The 13885-nt window shown below is 50.2% G+C and overlaps 1 protein-coding gene across 4 annotated transcripts in view; it reads left to right on the forward strand.

Moving 5' to 3' along the window:
* Positions 1 to 13885, forward strand: part of ULK2 (unc-51 like autophagy activating kinase 2) — a 73621-nt gene that overhangs the window by 51328 nt on the left and 8408 nt on the right. For all 4 annotated transcript variants that reach the window (XM_035138909.2, XM_035138911.2, XM_035138910.2 and 1 more), the window contains 6 exons: positions 821 to 881; positions 5498 to 5635; positions 6472 to 6617; positions 9090 to 9170; positions 11779 to 12071; positions 12726 to 12937. In XM_035138909.2, coding sequence (XP_034994800.2) covers positions 821 to 881; positions 5498 to 5635; positions 6472 to 6617; positions 9090 to 9170; positions 11779 to 12071; positions 12726 to 12937 — 931 coding nt within the window. The remainder of the gene's footprint in view (positions 1 to 820; positions 882 to 5497; positions 5636 to 6471; positions 6618 to 9089; positions 9171 to 11778; positions 12072 to 12725; positions 12938 to 13885) is intronic.

Here is a 13885-nt window from a genome sequence, read left to right on the forward strand (position 1 = left end):
TCCACCTTACTCAGGAAGCGTTGCTATTGTGTATAAGCAACTGCACATTTATGCACTTTCTGTTTGCACACAACACACACTGTGCCTGGTACCCGGGAATGGGAAGCACCTGGTCAACTGAAGCCCACTGTCCCTCTGGCTCCCACAAGCCAGAGAGAGTGTGGGGCTTGGTTGAGTAGAGTGTTCCCCATTTGATGCGATTTCACATAGGTGTGCAGGGGCTTGGAACAGAACCCCTATGTAAACGGGGAGTCGCCTGTACGTAACAGCCTTGGTGGCATTCCAGCCACTGTTTCATCTGTTCCCTGCCAGCTGTAACCTACTTTGCTGCTAAACTGCAACTTTTATGGAGGCCATATTGACGCATTGCCCTTGTGATTCAGCTTCTATGCTGAAGCAGGTTGCACCTCACTTCTGCCACACGCTGAGGAAACACCTCTTTCCCCTGGCCTCTTGAGGCCAGAGATTTGCCTTTTCAGGGACCACCCTGTTCCTGTGATTGTAATTTTTTTTAACTGTTTGCAGTGTTGAATTTTAAATTACTGTAACCCACCTTGGGACATGATGGTGCAGAGCAGATAATAGATTGAAATAATAATAATAATAATAGCCAGCTTCCCATCAGGGGCTATTCAGGAATGTGGTGTGTGTGTGAATATGCTGTGTTGTGCTCAACAGAGCCGCATTGTCTCCCTGCGCAGTGTCGCTTAGCGCAGCTTCAAATTAAAATATTGCCGAGTTTCTCTTTTTCTTTCGCTGTATCTCTGCCACTCCCTGGGCCCTAATGCCTGTTTCCTGGTGTCTTCTTTTCACTGTACAGATGACATGCCTCTGGCAGCAGTCGGCCGTCGGGCCTCAAGTGAATTCCTGATGTGCGGAGGGTAGGTGGTGACGGTCGTTCAGCTCTGTTGCTTTGACATTCATTGCCAGAGTGTAGGAGGAATGAAAAGTCGCTAGATCGGCTTCCTCCTACCTGATGCCCTCTGCATGTTTTGGACTACAATTCCCATCAGCCCCAGCCAGCAAAACTGTATGCCAACAAAACTGTATGCCCACTTAATAATTGGCTCTTTATTGGTTGAGGTCAATGCTGTGGTTGCACATGCACACTCTTAGGTTTGTCAATGACCCAGCGGTGGATCCCCACATGGCAGTTGTAGACCAATTCACAAGCCCCAGTGCTGTTTAAACAAGAACCAGTAATATCCCTACCCTGAACAAACCTGTTGCCTTCGCTGTGTCGCAAGATGTGCTACAAAAGTGGCCTGTAGTCTTGTAAACTTGAAATATAAGAACATAAGAAGAGCTTTGCTGGATCAGGCCAGTGGCCCATCTAGTCCAGCATCCTGTTCTCACATTGGTCAAGCAGATGCTTCTGTGGGAAGCCCACAAGCAGGATTCAAGCACAACGGCACTCTTTCCCCCTCCTGTGGTTTCCAGCAACTGGTATTTAGAAACATTGCTGCCTTTGTACCCCAGCAAATTAATCCTTCAGTTGGGAGCAAAGCTTTGCCAATGCAAGAAAGGAATCAAAGCCAGTGCTTGTGGCTCTCTTCTTGCTTTCTTTCTTCTTCCCTCTTGTGCCACAGGAGACTGTGTAGAGTCGGTTGTGCAATTGGCCGCTACGTTTAGGCATCAACCCCAAAGCCACTCTTTGATTCACTTTCACAGGCGCTTTCTTCATACAAGGCATAGCATTCGTACAATCAGTACAGCAGCAGCAAATCCCCGAAAATCTCCCCCAAACAAACCATTTTAAAGTCCTTTTTTTTAAAAAAAGCACTGTCTCTGCCAGAAAAGTGCTGATGTTGTGCTCAATGCAGCTTCTGAATTTGCACAGTGCAGAGTCACCCCGGCCAGACTTTTATCTAGATTCAGACAAAAGATGCTTATCTGTGCTGCAGGGGAAGCCCTGAGAGGACTTTGGCTGCTTTCTGATTGGTAAGATTTTTTTAAAATTCTGATTATTGGTGAAACTGAGCAGATTTCATTTTTTTCTGAAGCGTTTTTACCCTGTTCTTCATCAACTAAAAAACGATCCATCAATAATGAGACAGTCCCCTGCTCTCAGGCTTGTACTCTAAAAGACATGGCACAAAAAGGAGGCGAGATTGGAAGAGGAAAATGTCAAACCCAGGCACTAGATCTTAAGTTACTGAGTTTTTATGACTGCCAGCTGGAATGAGCTGGTTTCTCAGCAGAACTGTTAAGGTGGCTCTCACTTTCTCCTCTTATACTCATTTAAATTTAAGGTCTATTTGCAAAGGTGAGTGGGGGGTTCCACAACTGAAACTTCACATGCTTCCCCTCTTCCTAAAAAAAACCTGCTGGATTATGGGGGAGATTTGGATTGGGGAAAACTGTGGCCAAATGCTTTCAAGTTGCTGTGGGCTGCAGGGGGACAAGATTAACAGGCTACACACACACCCCTCCAAAAAAAGGTCCTGAATGTTTTCTTACTCTGGTTAACAGCAGTTTTGGAGGATCAGAGCTCGAGTGGGGGGGGGTGTTAGAGCCTTTATGCCAGGGATAGCCAACGTGGTGCCCTCCAGATTTTTTTGGACTATGACTTCCATCAGTCTGTGTAAACATGGCCAGTGATGGCGGAAGTTGAAGTCCAGTAGCATCTGGGTGGTGCCACGTCAGCTACATCATGGGCCTTAATTCAAATCTCTCGCCCTGTCAGCAGCTCCTTTTTTAACGGGGTAGGGGTGGGTTGGCAGGAGAGTTCAAACTCTGCCGCTTGCAAATTACATTGCATTTTGACTGTTTATGGAGTGAGGTAGTATTGTGCCCATTTTACAGATGGGAGAGCTGCAGTTGTGGGAAAACTCCTTGTCCTGCAGGCAAGTTCAGTTGAGAGTTGCCTTCACGGCTGGGTGACGCTGTGCCTGATGGGGTTTGCCATCTGCTCTATCTAATGTTTGGGGTGACAGTATTTCAACCTTCTCTTTTTGGGGTTGCTGAGAGAGTCCTGGAGCGATTTGTCTCACGTGTGTTTGTGTGTCAGTCACTGCTTGCTCCTGTGCATCCTTCTGTGTGCTAGAGCCCCTGCGGCAGTCTCCGGAGGGGCCAAGCCCAGCTTCCATTGGCCCAGACGCTGCAGAGCCTCCTTGTGGGGAAACCTCATTAGCAGCTTTGTTCTCTCTTTGAGCAGCATCAAGCTGCAGTGATTTCAGCCCTTTCCATTTCGGCAAGGTGTGAGGCAGGAGCTAGGCTCCATAGAGATGGGGAATTATATTGTCATGGCAACAAGGATGAAGCTGAAGTGGGCTCTCCAGGGCTTGGTGGTGGTGGTGGCGCTTAAACAGCTGAGCAAAACTTTTCCGCAGCCTGCCATCCAGTTTCCAGCTTCCTACAGGAGCAACCTTTTGTTTCACTGGGGAAGCCGTTGTGTGTTGAGGAAGGAGCAAAGTTTGTCGCTCCTCCCTGGATTGGATAAATCAGCCTCCATTGGTTGATTTATAAAAACGTTTGTGTCATTAAAAATCAAAGATGTTTCTAGCAATAAAAACCTAAAGCCGTGAAAAAGTTAAGATGGGGCCCCTGCGGATTTTGCTGCATCTGGATCCATCCATTGCCCTTTCATAAGCATCTAACAAGCATTGTGATGGTGCAAACTCACCTGTGTAGCTTGGAAAAGACTACGGAAATAAAAAAATGTTGTATGAGGAGGCAAGCCCCCCCCCCCCGGATTCTTGAGGGGGCAGAGACGAAAAGCAGCCAAATCTTTTGCAAAGTTCTCAAGTTGAAGCTGAGGGGCTTAGCTGAAATCTGCTTGAATGCCTGCTGTCCCTTTGGAGGAGGAGAGTTTGGGGACACATTTAGTATGGACTCTGCTCTTGGTGTCAAGCTCACGTTAGGGAAAAGATTGGAAATGAAGCTGCCAACATCCTAAAGACTCCCTGCAAATCTCTGGTGATGCCACACTTCAAATACTGTGTACAGCTTCTGGTTCCCCCACCACATTCCCCTGGCATGTGGCTGCTGTCACATGCTGACAACTTCCGGGAGCCGCAGGTGAGAGGTGTGTGCAGTGTGGGGACTAAAGATGCACAGACGACCCCAGAAGGAGGAGGATGTGTCCCTCACCTGCGGTACTACCCTTCCTCTAACAACCCATACACTACCACAGTTATAAGGCTAATAAAATTAACATAAGAAAAATGTTATGAGATAACATGCAAAAATGTAGGAGACTGCAAATGATGCATTATTCACTGAACATTTCGAGACTATGGACTCTCCCTCACAGAAAACAGATTTAGTTAACTGAACAGGTCTGAACAGATAGTTTGGGTTAACTGTCTCCCATAGTTTGAAGAACTAAGGCTGCAAGGGCAGACTAAATGGAGGATTTCTTCAAACAGTGCATAATTAAACTACTGTATGGTGTTTGCTCTCACAAAAGGTTGTGATGGCTATCAACTTGGAGGGCTTTAAAAGGAGGAGAAGACTACCAATGGCTAGTAATCACAATTGCTATGTTCTTCATCCATTATGCCTCTGAATACCAGTTCCTAGGAATCACAAGTGTGGAGATAGTGAACTGTTTCACTCAGGTCCTGTTTGTGGGCTGTTGACTGGGGGCTTCTGTTTGGCCACTGTGAGAACAGAGAGCTGGACTCGATGGGCCCCCTTTGGCCTGATCCAGTAACCAGGCTCTCTTCTGATATGCAGTTCGCCCCAGCGTGGGCTGCACAGTTTGGACCTGTAGGCCTTCCCCCACATATACCTTTCCCCAAAACGTTTTGGCACAAATCTAAGCTACTGAACTTCAGGCATCCACTTCAGAGCGTGGGCAGCGGCTGCCACTGTGTGGTTCATTCCCAAGCAAATCTTGGACTGTGTTTAGCTGAGCTGTTCTCAAGAGGCCAGCATCAACTCTGGCTGAGAAGTTTGCAGCAGGAGCGCATGAACCACGCATGAACCCACACAACAACATGCTTAGGTGATAATCTTTGGCTGGTTTATTGACTAGTTACATAAGCTGTTTTCTTGCTCCAAACCGTTCACCGTATCGCCTGCCTTTTTGAGCCTTGAACAAACACAACGCAACACAGGCCAGCCATCCTTGCTCCTGAACTTCCTGTTCTCTCCCCACAGTGGATTTTCCTAGAATGACTTTGTTTTGAAACATTAGAAGTGGGTGGGGAGAGAGCGTCCTCCAGCCTCTCTGCTCGCATGCCTGCCTGCGGGAAGGAGGGGAGGGGCCCAGTGTGCAGCTGACCTGCTTTCCTCCGAGTTAAATGATTGATTTTTCCAGTCAAGTCTCCAGTCCCTGCTGGTTTGCACTCCAGCTCATTAGCAGAGACTTGTTTGCCGCTGTCCACAAACCGCAACTATTTGGTGCACATGTAGACCCTGCCGGGAAACCCGGGCCCTTGTTCATTTGCCTCTCCCCCGAAGACCCACGTTAACTCTGGACAATGGTGCAGATTGAAAAGCGGCTCGTCTGCCACCCCTCATTCCCCCTCTCCTTCCCTCCCACCTTCAGGCAGTGCCAGCCGTCTGTCTCCCCTCGCAGTGAGACGGCACCCATCCCAGTTCCCACTCAGCTACGCAATTACCAGCGCATCGAGCAGAACCTGACCTCGGCTGCCAGCCCCGTGTCAAATCCCCATGGGTCGCCAAGGTAAGAGAACTTTATATTTTTTTCATATTTGCTTTGCCCACCCTCACCAAAGGAAGATGTCTTGCAGGTAATTTTTTAAAAAAATATACATTGTTTATTTATGTGATTTGGGTTACATGACTATAAGGCCATTGTAGCATACACAATGACACACAACCCTGCCCCCAACCCCGGGTGCTGGAGGTTGTCAGTCTGTGAGGGATACACTACAGTTATCAGTGGATTACATGTGCTCTAAATATGCTTTAAACATACGGTATGTTTACCTAACTTGATGGGCACATTGGAACTCTACAAGACCCAGCAGGATATTTGGTGGGAGCATCCTAACTGTTGATATGAAACGTATCTAAATAGTCAAATATCTTTGAAGTTGTTTAATGTTTGAAGAAGGGCTGGGGAGCCACTGTTGCCATTGTTCAAACAAAAGCTGAACATTCTGGGGTCGGGTTGGGAATGTATCTCGGTTAAAGATTGTTAGTGACAGGCTGGCTGCTGCTGCTGCTGCTGCTGCTGCTGCTGCTGCTGCTGCTGCTGCTGCTGCTGCTGCTGCTTTGATTTCTTGCCCGCTCATCACCAGGTTGGCAAAGGTTGCCTTAGGGCAGGCATGTCAAACCTGCGGCCCTCCAGATGTTTTGGACTACAATTCCCAACTTCCCCAACCACTGGTCCTGCTAGCTAGGGATCATGGGAGTTGTAGGCCAAAACATCTGGAGGGCCGCAGGTTTGACATGCCTGCCTTAGGGTGTCAAAAGACCCAGAGTAAAGAGGTGTACATATTGCAAACATATCTCCCTGAAACTGGACACAAGTCTCCTTTTGGGTTTTGTTTCCAGATCCGCTGTGGTGAGGCGGTCAAACACCAGCCCCATGGGCTTCCTGAAGACTGGCTCGTGTTCCCCAGTGCCAGCCGATTCTGCGCAGGGCGTTGGGCGCAGGCTGTCCACGGGATCTTCCCGTCCGTACTCCCCTTCACCGCTTGGTAAGCACATCAGCAGAGACTCTTGAAAGGTGCAGTTTAGCACAAAAAGAGGTGGTTGCTTAAATACATTCTGCCTTTAGGACTCTCAGAGACTGCTTTTGTCTGCACTTGATAGCCAGATCTTGTGCTCAGCAAATAGCTCACTACTGCTCAAGGGGGGAAGGGTCTGATCTCTGTAATAATCGGGGGCAAGCTTGAAATGCTTCAGGCCCCCACAGGCGCTATGCCAGGGATGAAACCCCATCTCCACACTGGGGTACAGGATGCAGCTAGTTTTGCACAGCACAAATTGATTTGTTGGTTGGAGGTCTTACCTGGCCTTCCCTGTAAACTCCATGGGCAGGTTACAAGGATATAACTATCTGGTTATAAGAGAAATAAGACCAGTTGTAATTACGAAATGAGTGTGTGTGAAAACAAAAGACAGTTCCATCTATAAAACAATTAGTTTCCTATATTAAAAACTGGGTTGTTGAAGTTTTGCTACAAGTAAACTTAATGTAACAGCATTAATGAATTTCAGTGGGTCCAGGTGCATACCCAGGATCAAAACGTAGGGGCAAGGGGCGGGGGGGCCACAAAGTGGGAACGTGGGCAGGGCTACGTGGGTCGTGCCTTTCGGCTGTTCAGAAGAGGCGGGCCCAGGAGCAGGAAGCTCCGGAGGCGCACAGGGAGCGTGAGCCTGTGGCTGCCTCCTCCGCGCCTCCCAGCGCATCCATCCATCCCGCTTTGATTTCTATTCTGATCCTTCCTTCCCAATCTATACCTCCCACCCCTGAGCGCCTCTAGCCACCCAACCCTCTTCAGCCACCCATCCCTGGATGTCTTCTGCTCCTCCATCTCTTCCCCGCACCCAGACACGCACACCTGGGCTCCCCGCTTCCTTCACCTGACTTCCCCATCCCTCCATCACCCTGCCCACTTTCCCTGCTCTCCACCAGCACCCTGTCCTTCCTTTCCTGTCTCTCTCCCTCTCTCCTCTCCACCATCCCAAATAGTTTCCATATCCCCTGTCCTCCACCCCTCTCTTCTCCATCGCCTCCCCTGCCTGTCTCCATCACCCCCTTCTTTTCCCACACCTCCTCCTGTGGCCCCCCTTCCCCTCTCCTTCCTCCACCACCTCCTCTGCCTCTACCTCCCTTGCCTAGCTGCTTGCCCTCGTCCCCATCCCCACTCCTTTGTGCCGGGACGTGGCGCCACGGTGGGTTCTCATTGCAACACCCCTCCCCAGCCCTGGACTAATGCCGGCTCCGCGCTGACATCAGCTCCCTCCCCCTCCCCTCCCCGCTCTCCCTCCTCCTCCCGTCCCCCCGCCTCAGCTGGCTCGCTCGCTCACTGCAGCACCGACGCCGGGCAGCGCCATGGATGAGCCAGCTCTGGTGCCCTCGCCGCCGCTGCCCCTGACCTCATGCCAGCCGCACACCATGGCCTGCCCAGCCCGTGCCCTGCCGGGGGCGCCCAGGCGGCCTTGTTGGTGCTCACGGGCTGGCTCTTGCTCTCTCCCCTGCTGGGTGCAGGCAAGAAGAGGCTGTACATCAGCGCGCTCTTCCCCATGACCGGCGGATGGCCCGGGGGCCAAGCCTGCCTGCCCTCAGCCCAGATGGCCCTCAACAATGTCAACAGCCGCAGTAACATCCTGCCCGACTACGAGCTGCGCCTCGACCACCGCACCTCCGGAGCTTCGCGCAGGGAGCGGGAGTCTGGGCCCACCTCCTCTGCGCCTCCCAGCTGTTCAGAGGAGGAGGCAGCCCCAGGCTCCCGCTCCCCACGCGGAGCTCCGGAGGAGCGCGGGGAGCGCGAGCCTGGGGCCGCCGCGCTGCGCCTCTCAGCTGTTTTTTTGCTTCGGGGGCAGCTGCCCCCCTCTGCCCCGCGCTGGGTACGCCCATGAGTGGGTCTGCTCTGAGTAGGAGTAACGGTGAGTACAGCCCAATGCAAACATTTAAAAATAATTCCATACATATACACAGTTAAATAGTTCTGATGCAGATGCAAGCCAGGGTAAAGACATTTGAAGTCTCCTGTGACTGCATTGACAACCTCCTCCTCCTCAGCACCCTTTCATTTTAGCTCTGAGCTGGGGAGTGTGAAACAGAGCAATGAGATTGTAGTGAAAACAATCACAGAGACTCCAACTAATAAAAATAAGTTTGCCGTCAGCTTTCATGGACCCGAGACTCAATGCGCGAAGCATCATCTTGGAAGTTGCAGCTCATGTGATTTTTGGGGTGGGGGGGAGGCAGTGGGGACCGTAAGCATTGGGGTCAGAGGGAAGGGGAACACAGAAAAGTCGAGACGGAAGCTACTGTCCAGAAAGCTGTGCCTCAGAGATCTTGTTTATAAATCACAATGAGGTGTTTTTAAAGGAGCAGCTGCTGATCAAGGGCACCTGTGGTGTATTTGTTTGATCAAATGCTGCCTTGTTTTATTTTTCTGGAAAATATTAATGGTACGTGCCCTTCCCTTCTCCAATAGTTGGCACCATCCCTGAGCAACTTGGGCACTGCTGTTGTGGGCAGCTGCAAGGGCACGACTCCCGGAGCCGGAACTCCTCAGGTGAGCAGCATCTCATCCCTGGTTCACTTGCTTATTTTATGTCATTTATATACACTGCTTCATATTTCAGAGAACAATCTCCCTAGCGCTTTACAGCAGCCTAAGAGCATCACAAAGCGCCGGAACGCAACCCCAGTCTTAAGGCACAGCCTTGCCTGCCGCCCGGACATGCACATCCTGGGCAACTGTTAGCCCCGTTCCAAGAACCCTACGTTGCAAAGGTTTCTGGGTAGCTTACCAAAGAAGCTCTTGGGCGCAAAGCAGTTGGTTGAAAGACTGGCGGAGATGAGCTCTCCTCTATAGATTTGGGAGCACTGTGTTCTGGTTATACAAACATCACAGATGAAGGAGTCTCTGTGCATGAGCCTGATGGTGCAGTTTAATAGGATTTCCCTTGTAAGGTGTTTTTTGCTTCTCTTCCTAGTAGCCCCATTTAGCTGGTCTCTCACGTTCCCATTTTACAGATGGGAGACGAGGTTGAGTCTCTCCACCAAGGCCTCTTGGGGACTGAAGCAGCTCTTGGTGATGCTTCCCTGGACTGTACCATTTGATGCTGCCATAGGGGGGCGCTCACATCTGCATGCTCTCTCACATGGGTTATTTATTTTATTTAAAACAAAATAAAAAATCCTTCCAATAGCACCTTAGAGACCAACTAAGTTTGTCATAGGTATGAGCTTTCGTGTGCATGCACACTTCTTCAGATGCACACGAAAGCTCATACCTATGACAAACTTAGTTGGTCTCTAAGGTACTACTGGAAGGATTTTTTTGTTTTGTTTTGACTGCAGCAGACCAACACGGCTACCTACCTGTAACTTATTTTATTTAATTAGGGGTCAGAGCGGCCAGGTAGGGGGTTCCTCCTCACTTGCCTTCTGAAGCTGAACAGTAGAAGAAGCAAAAACATCATGTGTATATGTGTGAATCAGACCCCGGTCTTGGTTAAAGCAAGACTAGCCCAGCCCTCCGAGAAGCAAGCCCCAACACCCTCTGGGGCTCACCTGATGCAGCAGGAAAACTCTGCCCTGGAGCTTTATGTTGAAAGTTCTGCTGCAGAGCCAACAAACTGAAGTTTAACCTATTAAGAACAGCAGGGTTGGTTTTAATCCTCTCCCAATTTAGCTTTGTGGATGGTCCTACACACAGGTCTTTGTTGGGTCAGCTTCCGTGGCTCTCTTTGTTCGGACGGGTGGGCACAATTGCACACGCGCAGAGCGATTGCCTGCCAAGCACTTGCCTTTTGTGTGGGGTGTGTGTGTGTGTGTAGCACTGTTCAAGTACAGCTCCCTCCCAAGATGGAGGACAAGCAGCCAGCCTGTGACCCCAGCCGACCTTCCCTGCGTCCTCAGTCGTCCTCCCCCCCCCCCAGCTTTGATGTTCTACTGTAGGCTCTGCTCCCTCTCTCTCCCCCCCTCTCTCTAGTGGATTATGAAAGCGCTGAATTGTAAGCTTCCTACTCCCCACCCCCTTTCCCAGGCTTTCAGTCCTTTGTGACTTCTGATGACAAAGGAAAAGCTTTCCATCCACTCAACCCAAGTGGATCTGCCCTGCTCTCCGCATGCGCAAAAGGCCTTCGGGTTGACAGACAGTGGTGAATCTTTGGTTGGGAGCCATGACTTTTTAAATAAATTTTGGACTCTGGGTACAACAAATAATGTGGTATCTGTCATTGTGAAAGGCCATAAAGAAGAAAGCAAAGGGTGGCATTCAACTAATTTCTGCTCAGTGTCGACCCCTTGAAATCAGTGGGTGTAGCTTAGTCATGTTCATTAATTTCAGTGGGTAGTTGAATACCACCCAAAGTGACATCTGCTCCATTCGTTGGAAGCACGTGGCTTCTCCCAAAAGATCTTGGAAGCTGTAGTTTGTTAAAGGTGCTGGCAATTGTACGCTTTGTGAGGAGGGAACCCATAGCAGTTAAAGTGGTGTAAATGTGCTTTAAATCGGAGGCAGTGGGCTCAACTTTACCTCTTTAGAATAGTGGTGACAGCCTGCCTCGTGGGAGTGTTCTGAGGGCGAACAATTTTCAGGGGTACAATATACTGGCACAGTGTTTTACTCAAAGTAGACCTGTTGAAGTTAATGGACCTAACTCAGTCCTGTTCATTAATTTCAGTGGGTCTATTCTGAGTAATGCCCAGTTGAACTCCATGCAAAATCACATTCAAACCATACATGTAGAACACACAGTTCCCAGGATCCTTTCAGGGAAGTACATTTTTTAAGGGTGCTGGGAATTGTAGCTATGTGGGTGGCAAACCTGGTTGACCCCTTAGTCTGGGGCTTTCTGTGTGCAAGGCAGATGTGCTCTTTGACTGAGCTATGCCCCCCCCCCAAAAATTGGTTACCTTTGTCTGAATGTCAGTTGCTGAGGATCACAAGTGGGGAGAAACTTTCTGCCTTGCTTATGGGCTTCCCACTGGGGCATCTGCTTTGCTGCCGTTAGAACAGGATGCTGGTGTAGATGGGCCCCTGGCTTGATCATGCATCCAGGGCTGGGTGAAGAAGTATTTCCTCTTGCCTTCATCTCTTCAGAGGGAGGACTCTGCTGGGAACTTTGAATCCCATCCAGATGGCCTTTTCCCACTTCCTCCTCTTCCCCCAGGCTCCCCGGCACCACAGTCCCAGTCTCCGCAGTCCCTCCTGATGGCAGGTGCCCGTCTTCAGAGCAGCCCAGCAACCCTGACGGACATTTACCAGAACAAGCAGAAGCTCCGGAAGCAGCACTCTGACCCTGTCTGCCCATCCTACGCGGGGTACAGCTACAGCCACTCTCCACAGCCAGCCCGGCCGGTCAGCCTGGGGACGTCACCCACGAAGCACGCAGGATCGTCACCCCGGAGCTCAGACTGGCTCTTCAAAACTCCCCTGCCGACAATCATTGGCTCTCCCACAAAGGTGGGCATTGGGACCTCTTCCACAGGGACAAGATTCATAGGCTCTGGACCAGTGTAGAAATCCTGGCTCCCTCAGAGAAATTGGGAGCAGGTTAAGGATCATGTGTTGTCTCCAAGGAATTTATCTCCCCCACCCCACCCAGGCATCTGCTTGCATGAGATTCCCTGGCACCATTGCTTAACTGTGCTTAAATTGACATCTGTTGTTGACTCATCAGTTTTTTAAGTCATAGCCAAACTCATTGTTGGACTCCCAAGGGCTGTATGCAATGCAGCTCTCCTCGCACAAGGGGCTTCGATTTGAACAATGGAACCTCCTCTCCAGGCACCTCAAAACCAGCTCCAGGGTTCTGGGGGACCCTCCAGAGCAGATTTGGGGGGAATGGTGGGAGTTGAGGAAACGGAAGTCCCGCTGCTATCAGCTAGCTGTCGTCATCACTGGCAGTTGGAATTAACGCCTGATGGGCCGCCATTTCCCCATCCCTGACTTGAAACCAGAGACTTGAATGGCATGTGGGGGTGGGGTGTGTGACTCCAGGAAGAGAGGGAGGCTGCTCCTGGTCTTCTTAAGCCTCAGCTGCCTCAAAATGATGAAGCCAGATGGGAACAAAACCCTGTGAGACTCACTTCTATTTTGTTTTATTTGCTCTTCTAGACAACTGCTCCTTTCAAGATCCCCAAAACTCAAGCCTCCTCCAACTTGGTGGGCCTGGTCAGCCGCCAGGGACCATTGGACACCCCACTACTGCAGCAGGCAAAGGATGTGGGCGAGGCGAGAACGTTCCCCCACTTCCATTCGACGCAGGGAAGCGACAGGCAGGCAGCTGAACAGCACCAGCAGCATCGTGGCAAGACTCTGTTTGGCAGGTAGCAGCTGCAGCCTCCACCCTCCCTCCCCAAACACTGTGCCCTAAACAATGTGGCCCCAGAGTGCCTTAACCTCTGTCCCCCACCCCCTTATGCTGCACCTCAGTCACTGAGGTGTTCTGAGGGGCCACTTTTGGTGGTCCCACTTGCCCCAAACTTTTGGCTGGCCTTTTCCACAGGTCGACCGTTCACTGTGGCAGGCCCTGAAATACTTGCTAATAGAAGAGGGTTGCCAGGAGCTGTCCCTGCTCCATTTTAGATGGGTAAAAAACAACATCCCTGCCTTATCCAGGCAGGCCTTTTCAAACTGGAGATTATTTGCCCAACCAACTTTTACTTAAGCCTTTGAGATTTTAAAATTGTTTCTATTGAAATGACTGTGGGTTTTTTTAATCCCATATACCTCCTTGTGCTATTTTTATACAACAGTGTGGGTTTCCAAGTAAATTAGGTTAATTTTAAAAATCCATTGCCTGCAGGAAAAAAGGTGGGGTGGCACTCTTCAAGTCCCTTCATGCCCCAAAACCCATGCCAAGGATCACTGTAGAGGCAGAGCTATGGAGCAGAAGAAAAAACCACCCATTTCACACCTTACCTTTACCAAGGAACGCAGCAGGCCCCTTTTACCTGTTCTTGCTCTCCTCTTGCCTGTTTGTGGCATATACAAATGATGCAGACTGGGTCCTATTTCCTTGGCTGACAAAACAGCTCTGGTTCTGCTGATGCTATAAGAGAGGCCTTAGCAAAGCACTGAATTTATGCCACCCCAGAGCACTAGGGTTAAGTTTTCAGTGCAGCTCTCTTCCTCCTTCAGAAGCCACTGTGGAAATGGAACGGAAGCACCTGGTTGTTTCATTGGGCTTGCCCAGGAAAAGGTCCCAGCGGAACACGATCTCTGCAGTGTGTGGTTTAGACCACAGCATGTGGATCTGGTTTGTCAGTGTGTGT

This window comes from Zootoca vivipara, chromosome 15, assembly GCF_963506605.1.
Source record: "Zootoca vivipara chromosome 15, rZooViv1.1, whole genome shotgun sequence".
Taxonomy (NCBI): domain Eukaryota; kingdom Metazoa; phylum Chordata; class Lepidosauria; order Squamata; family Lacertidae; genus Zootoca; species Zootoca vivipara.